Source organism: Alligator sinensis, unplaced genomic scaffold (assembly GCF_000455745.1).
Source record: "Alligator sinensis unplaced genomic scaffold, ASM45574v1 scaffold471_2, whole genome shotgun sequence".
NCBI classification, from domain to species: Eukaryota; Metazoa; Chordata; order Crocodylia; family Alligatoridae; genus Alligator; species Alligator sinensis.
Window position 1 is genome coordinate 212,253 of NW_005842143.1, and position 8,411 is coordinate 220,663.

An 8,411-nucleotide genomic window follows, 5' to 3' on the forward strand; every position below is an offset into this window, starting at 1 on the left:
AGGCTTGGCTGGGAACAGCACCGGTGGACAGATCCGCTCTCCTTCCTGCACCTGCTTCTTGTCCAGTGCTCACAGGTGACCCCTGCTGCTGGCAGCAGGTGCAGGAAGGGGGAACCAATTCACTGATGCCTTTGTCCCCAGCCAAGCCCAGCACCCTGCACAACCACTCCTCAGCCCCTACCTGGCTGGCTCTGCCTCAGTCAGCAGGTGGGTCACCTCTTCATGTGCTCAGAGGCATAGTCAGCAGTATTTGCACCCTGGACAAACCCTGCTGGAGAGGGAGAAGGGAGATGTGGCTAAGCAGCAGAGGGAAGAGGTAGGATGGAGCGTGCTATACTTACCTGCTTCAGGGACTCAAAAAAGTCCTCAGCTGCTGCTGCCATAACAGTCTGCCAAACCCGGAATGGAGAGGGAGGTGCTGGGAGCCAGAGAAGGAGTAGAAATTTGCAGCCACCACAACTTCCACACCCCACTTTACAGAATACTAGACCTGCTTATGAGTGTACATGATTACTGATAAGCATTTTGGAAATTAGCACTCACAGAGGTTAACATCAGGAAAAAGAACCAGAAATACAAAACAAAATACTATTAAAAAAAAAACAATTAAAACATGATTCTCCAAACAGGAATACTTTTAGAGTTGATTCCAAATTGAAAATTGCACTTAAAACATTGGAGCTCGTTAAACATCAAGTTCTGTTACTTCCAGGTCTCAAGTATTTCAGAAGCTGCTTATACCAAATTCTGAGCCAGACTGTCTACAAGTAGCGCAAAAAAAACAAAACAAAAAACCCTACTTTTTTAGCATGCTTCTCTCCCATTTTGAAAAAACCCTGCTGTCATAGTTTGAGGGAACCTGTTACGCCCAGCCCAGTTACCTACCCAACCTCTTCAAATAATGCAGCTGGTAAAGTAAATGCAGTTATGTGAGAGATGAACAGTATTTTTTCTTTGCTAGCTTGCACTATCTGGAGTAAACATTAACCATTTCATCTGTTTGAGAGAGAATGTAGTACAGATTTAAGCTAATAAGCTGCCCGCTTAATTAAATGATCACTCTAAACTAGTGGTGCTCAGCCTTTTGGCCCTGAAGGCCAAATGAAGAGCATGGGGCCAGTCCAATGGCTGGATAGGGCTCTGGGATCCTGAACTACCCCTGCCTGGTCTGATGTGCAGGTCCCATGTGCAAGCTCTGAGACCTGGCACTACTTCCTCCCAGTCCTGCATGCAGGATCTGGCTCTCGGGCTCTGCACCACCTCTGCCTTGTCCCATGTGCTGGGATTGGGCTCCCCACACCACCCCTGCCTGGCCCTGCGCATGGAGGTCAGTCTCCAGGGGCCTTGTCCCACACACCAGGATCAGGCTCCCAGGGTCCCAAGCTGCCTCCACCCAGAGTCCCATGTGCTGGGATCAGGCTCCAGCGGCTCTGTGCCGTTCCTGCATGCTGCGAATGGGCCCTGCACACCCAACCTAGTTTGCAGGGCCAGAGCCCATGGGAAGCCCCAAGAACTGGATGACAAGGTGCTGGGGTCCGGATCTGGCTCATGGGCTGGGGGTTGAACACCCCTGCCCTGCTCTACACAGATTTTGCAGAGGAGACCTCAGTTTCAAATGGTTGTACTCCATGCACAAACTGAAGTCAGTAACAGAATGCTGCATCCAAGTATGAATTTTGCTAGCAGGAGAAGGAGGCAGTTTTAGGAGGGGTTAAGGGCTTCAATTAAGAGAAAATGCTGATCATCCAAAAGAGCAAGCTCTTGTCTGAAGCCTTTCAAAACAGATTTTTCTCTCAGATGAAGAAGCACTATTTGGAAGAAGTTGCCTTTTTTTTTTTTAACCGTGTTTCACAGTGTATAAATCAAGGTTTGAGCCCAAAATATTTTCCCTTAATTTTCCACCTCAACTTATACATTGTATCCAGGCTCTGGGGAAGTTGGATCAGGCCCCTGGGAGCTCAGGCAGCACCGAGCCCTGGAGAGAAGGACCCCCCCCACAGCTTAAGGGCTGCCTAGCCTGCCAGCAGCTTAACTCTCAGCCATGCGGGGGGGAGGGGAGGGAAGGCTCCATCAAATTAAGGAATGGGCTCCTCGTCACTTCCGCCTTCAGCAGGCTTCTGTGATCTGGGAAGGGGCTGCCTTGTCCCATGGGCAGCGCAGGATGTCAGGCAGGTGAGGGAGGTAGGTGGGGAAGGCCAGCCCTGACTGACAACCCTAGCCTCTCCGCCCCCCCCCAACCCTCCCATAAAGCAAGGCAGCCTCTTTTCAGGTGGCACCAGGCATCCTGTTGGTTGCAGGAGGCTCCTGAAGGTAGAAGTGGCGGGGGGCCCAATGATGCTTTCAGCGGAGTCTGCCTGCCCCCCTCCTCCCCCCACTCCACAATTAGAGGTTGAGCTGAGCCCCTGAACTGCAGGGAGGTCTGGCCACAGGGGCTGCCAGTGGGCCAGGTGCTGCCCGAGCTCTCAGGGACCCAATCCAGCTTCCCCAGAGCCCACCAGCATGTGAGGGCCTGATCTTTTTTTTTTGTGATAAAGATCAAAGTAAAGATTGACTTATACATTGGATATATGAAAAACTTAACTTTTTTGATTAAAAAAACTTGGGGTCGAGTTATACACTGTGTTGACTTATACACTGTGAAATATGGTAAATGCAAACCTTCTTGGCTGATCCAGGTCAAAGTACAATTTAATATGGCACTCCGGACTCAGAGTACAGTCTACATTTTAACCAGTAAGTGAATGCAACTTTGCCTCCTTGGGTCTCCTTGTCTAATCCTACACTACACTATGGTTAAGTAAATCAAATTGGGGAAGAGGGAAAGGCAGCTCATCTGTGCAGATGAAGAGAGTAGACAATTAACCTCCACATCAAAAGATATGCAGCCAGCTTGCTGTTGTCACGTTATGCTAATTTGCTCTACTTTGGTAAGTAGCACTCATCCTTTGACCTATAGTTTAAGAAAACTCATATTTAAATACATTTTTCTATTGTATTAACTTAGAAAAATACCTTTTTTATATACTAACCTTGAATTGTTCCTCCAGCTTTTCTCGAAGAGGGCTCAGCTTCTCCAAGCTTTTACTCAGGTATACATGGCCATGGAACTTAATAAATGCCTTGATAAAGTCAGACACACTCCATCGAGTCTTCACCTCATCACGACTACAGTTTGAGGAGAAATAGCTGGCTTCAATCTTTGCAACTAGACACAGATGCACAGACTAAGGACCTTCCCTGCAGAACAAATGCTAAAAGCTACATCCTTGTCTCTGAGAAAGGACAGGTCTAAGAAGAACTGAGTTCCCCTCCCACACTAATATAAGGGTATGTAATACAGCGTGCATGCTCCAAATACTGCTCTGACACAATAGTATCTTAAATACAGATCCTCCTCTGTTCAGTGGATACCTAGGAAGGATGTGGCTAAACTATGGTCAAGGATTTCCTACTCTGCTTCCACCCCCACGTACTATGATATTCTCTGGCAAATATTCAGACACCAAAAGAGGAAATATGCTTGCCTGTACAGAGGCAAAGTCAGTTTTAGTCATGAATAGCTAGTAACTTACTAGAAGAGATCAGTCTCACCTTTCCAGTGCTTTAGAAAGTGCTTTCTGTAGATTAGTGGAGGCAGCTGGAAAAGGGAACTTCACAGCAATGCTTCTGCAGTAGTAGAAAATTGTGGTCAAGTGGTCTCCTTTGGAGGAAGCTAAAATAGCCAACTGATTGTAAGGCTGACCTAGGGGAGAAGAGGATGAAAGATTCTCATGGAGTGAAGAGCTCATTTCTTCAAACTCAAGTTTCTCTTTCTGGTCTAGACAAGAGACTTTGCATTTCAAACTAAATTTAGTATGTTTCAGAGGGAGTACTCTTTCATTAAAATCCTATAAACCTTTTCAACAGAAGAGATTTAGATGTATAAGCCAAACTAGTCACTTATCCCCTGTTCAATATGACTGCGCTCATAAACTGCAGAATGTATAGCATATACATGTTATTACTAAATTAGATAGGAAACAGATGCAAAATACTTAATAGAATTTTGCCTAAGTAGGTAGGTACTCTTAAAGCAAAGCAAGGCTTTTACCTCTACCATAACTGTCAGTAACTGCTAAAAGTTAAAATGCATTATAGCTTATAATGTAAAATGGATTATATTAGAGTTTTTAGACAGAATTCAACCAGTCTCTCTTGCAGCGACTACTTAATATAGTATCACAGGGAAATCAAAATTATTTATACATGCTTATCACCACAAACGTGGAAAATATGTTAATAAAGCTGTCTTTTTTGGCTTAAGATTTCTCAAGTCAGCTTCAGAAAGTTACTACAGTGGCCAAGTCCTGACATATGTGGCTCATGAAAGTAATTTGCATTTTCATTATAGAGCAACCTGCAGCAATGGAAATTGTTATCCTATTTGCTATACCTAGAACTGGGACCATAATACTGATATAAAATAATTTAAAAGGGAAAAAAAATCCAGATGCCTGATCTAAAGAATCAAAATCAAGCTTGTAGGTGGCAACTTGGAAACCCACTAAAAATGACTGAGTTTTGTACACTAGTAAATGAACAGACTGTTAAAGAAAGCAAAAATAAGTTATCACTATTTATAATGCTTCATAGAAATGCATAGATGAGCATGGTATACTATAGCAGTAATGAAGTCTTAGTACTATAAACCTTAATGCAATACTTTTGTAAAGATTTAGTTGAAATGAAAATGTGAGAGAGAACTATAAAGCGCACAGATAAAACAAACGATGAATTATCAAATGTTTTACTGAAATACTATGATCTCAAAGTTAGTTGGGATTTTATTTGTTGTAGACAAGATCACAGATTTTTCTCTAGCTTCTACAGGGAACAAAGCAAACAAACAAAATACCAATTTGGGATGGTCAACCCACAGGTATTACCTACTCACCATTGGAGGGGACAAGCTGAGCTGCATGCCTATAGTAGGATTCTGCCTGGCTGGTTTGATTTCTGTAGCGAGCTAAAAACATGAGAGTAAGCATGCTTAGACAACAATATTTCAGCGTATTAAAATTCCAATGATTACAAAAACAGCTTGTTTGAAGAATAACAGTATCCTGTAATTACTTTAGAAATAAACAATTGAGTTATAAGATGTTCCCCAAATAAAGGAAAGTAACACTGAACATATAGACTGATTTTAAGTTTGCCTTTCCGCCTCCTACCATGCCCCAATGTCAGGGTTCACTAGCTCTCACTCAAATGTTTCACATACATCTTGCTATTTACAATACCCATAGTGCTTGAACCCAATTCCAGTTTGTTTTAAAGCAAGCTGCCTTTGAAATAAATCTCACCTACATAGACTCAGTTAGTGTGGATTATTTAAGTCAGTAAGCAGAAGAAATAAACTTGATGAACTTAACTCCTGAATGCCAAATAAAAGCCTAGGTTACAAAGAATTGTATTTTTGGCTATGTTCTTGAAAGGAAGGGGTTTTACAGAGTCATCCTCTGACATATATGCCTGCTAAGTGTGTCATCTTCCTGCAATACATTCTTGTAATAGCTCTTGCAATTTAAATAAGTTTCCCCTTTTCTCTGAATTTCCACAACAAAAAAGGCTCTTCCTGATGCAAATACAAGTCTAAGCAAATTTAGAAAGTTGTGTCACTGTTTTATTGCATCACATGTATTCAGTGTGAATACAATGAATTCAAAGCATCACTCCCAGCATCATAAACTTCAAACTTTCTGACCTGTACAAACCACCAGTCTATGACTAAGAGCAGAATAGCAGGTTTAGCAGCTGTATGGATTGGACTCTGATTCTTTTCTGTAATTACGGCATAACAAGGCAGGATGGGAACTCCCATTGCTTCAAAAACTCACCAATGTCTCCAAGGTGGACAAGGCAGTGCTGGCAGATGTAAGAGCAGGAACTAGACTGTGGCTTCACAATGGCACTAGTGTGCGTCTGTTTATTGCTGATAATTCCAAGCTGGGAGGACTTCACACGACAGGGTAAGTCTACATTAAATACTGTGCACAGCTCCTGTAATAACTAGAAGAAAAGACCTATTTTAATAGAAAAGTCAGAGACAGTCATCAAAGCCTCAGGGTAACGATACACAAATACTATTGCAAAGGGTGTGGTTACTAACATGCGCCTCTGAGTTTGAGTGCATCACCTCCACAAAAAAAATCCAGTTGCACACCTGCTTTGCAACTCTGAACCCCAGCATAATGGATACCTCAATAAAAGCAGCATGGTCAGCACTATACCCTCCACCAGTCAGCTATGATAAATTAGGGATAGAGGACACATGCCTATCTGAGGTGATAATTTTTATTATTCTGAGAACTCTGGTTGCTGGCAAGCTTCCTGCTCAAATTTGTAATTCCAGAGGATTATTATATAAGAGATTCACAGAATCTTCCAAGCGCAAAGCGTGACAATCCCCACACGAATCAAGGGGGGCAAGAGTGCTCAAAAGCCCCCATGGCTCACCAAAAGCATCCACGAACGCCTCAAAGCCAAAAAGGAGGCGTACACCCAATGAAAGGGAGGGGCCATCATCAAGGAGGATTATACCTCCTTGGCTCGAGATTGTAGGGGGGCTGTTAGGAGGGCTAAGGCAGAGACAGAACTGGGACTAGCGACCCGGATCAAAGATAACAAGAAGTCCTTTTTTAAATACATAGAGGGTAAAAAGAAGGTACCAAATAATGTGGCGCCTCTGCAGGACATGCTTGGTAATCTGGTGGTAGTACCAGATGACAAAACTAATCTCTTTAACAGATTCTTTGCTTCCATTTTTCTGAGCAGGGACAGGGACATCCCCCCCACTGGGATTAAGGATGGACCCAGGGGAGGCTCAGCCAGGCCCAGGGTCAGAGAGGACCTAGTCACGGAACTTCTGGAGGGACTAGATGTGTTCAAATCAGCAGGTCCTAACGATCTCCACCCCAGAGTGCTTAGGGAATTTGCAGAGGTCATTGCAGGACCCCTGGCACAGCTTTACAAGCACTCATGGTGCTCTGGTGAGGTGCCTGATGACTGGAAAAGGGACAATGTGGTCCCCATTTTCAAAAAAGGGAGGAAAGAGGACCCAGGAAACTATAGGCCCGTTAGTCTTACCTGTCCTGGGGAAGCTCTTTGAGAAAATTATCCAGGAGCACATCTGTGAGGGACCAGCAGGGGAGTGTATGCTTAGGGGCAATCAACATGGGTTCATTAGAGGCAGGTCCTGTCAGACCAACCTGGTGGCCTTCTACGACCAGGTCACAAAAGCCTTAGACGCAGGTGTCGCAGTGGATGTAGTCTTCCTGGACTTTAGGAAGGCCTTGGACACCGTCTCTCACCCCATCCTCATTAAAAAAAATTAGGCGTCTGTGGTGTCAATGCCTACACAGTCAGATGGGTCGCAAATTGGCTGGAGGGCCGCACCCAGAGAGTGGTGGTGGACGGGTCATTTTCGACCTGGAGAGATGTGAGCCGTGGGGTTCCCCAGGGCTCGGTCCTCAGGCCTGCACTGTTCAACATCTTCATCGACGATTTGGACGAGGGGGTGAAAAGCACCTTGTTTAAGTTCGCAGATGATATTAAGATGTGGGGAGAAGTGAGCACGCTAGAAGAGAGACCATAAAAACTAGGGAGGCGGTAGTCATGGGGAACCTAAACTACCCGGACATCTGCTGGGAGACGCAGACAGCAAAGTCCAACTGTTCACGCAGGTTCCTATCCTGTGTACAGGACCTCCATCTGACGCAGGAGGTACATGGTCCCACTAGGGGGAATGCCTTACTGGACCTGGTATTGGCAATGGGGGATAACATGGTAGGAGACCTACAGATCGGTGGTCACCTGGGGGACAGTGATCACCAAATAACAGAATTCACCATAAGATGTTGAGTGGGTAAGGTAACTAGTAGGGTGAAAGTACTAGACTTTAGGAAAGCTGATTTCAATGAACTCAGGTGTTTAGTCAAGGACGCACTGCAGAGTAAGAGTTTTAAAGAGATGGGAGCCCAGGAAGGGTGGCTGTGCCTTAAGGAAATGATCCTTCGGGCACAGAGGGAGACGATCCCAATGCGGGGGAAAAGGGAGAAAGGGGCCAAGAGGCTTTCTTGGCTGACCAGAGAAATCCAGAGCAGTCTACAGGGTAAAACAGGGGCATATAAAAAGTGGAAATGGGGAGAGACTACTAAAGAGGAGTATACCTCCTCTGCTCGCTCTTGTAGGGAGGCAGTTAGACGGGCCAAAGCTACCATGGAGCTGAGGATGGCAACCCAAGTTAAGAATAACAAAAAATTGTTTTTTAGATATATAGGGAGTAAAAGGAAGGCCCAGGGTGGAATAGGACCCCTACTAAATGGGCAGAAGCAATTGGTGATGGACAGGGGGGACAAGGCTGAACTCCTCAA

General features: G+C 44.8%; 1 protein-coding gene across 1 annotated transcript in view; it reads right to left on the reverse strand.

The window, feature by feature from the left end:
• The window catches only part of SMG7 (SMG7, nonsense mediated mRNA decay factor), an 83,800-nt gene that overhangs the window by 35,081 nt on the left and 40,308 nt on the right, over window positions 1–8,411 (reverse strand). The window contains 4 exon segments of the mRNA XM_025206158.1: window positions 3,030–3,165; window positions 3,592–3,742; window positions 4,934–5,005; window positions 5,877–6,048. Of these exon segments, the coding sequence (XP_025061943.1) occupies window positions 3,030–3,165; window positions 3,592–3,742; window positions 4,934–5,005; window positions 5,877–6,048 (531 nt within the window).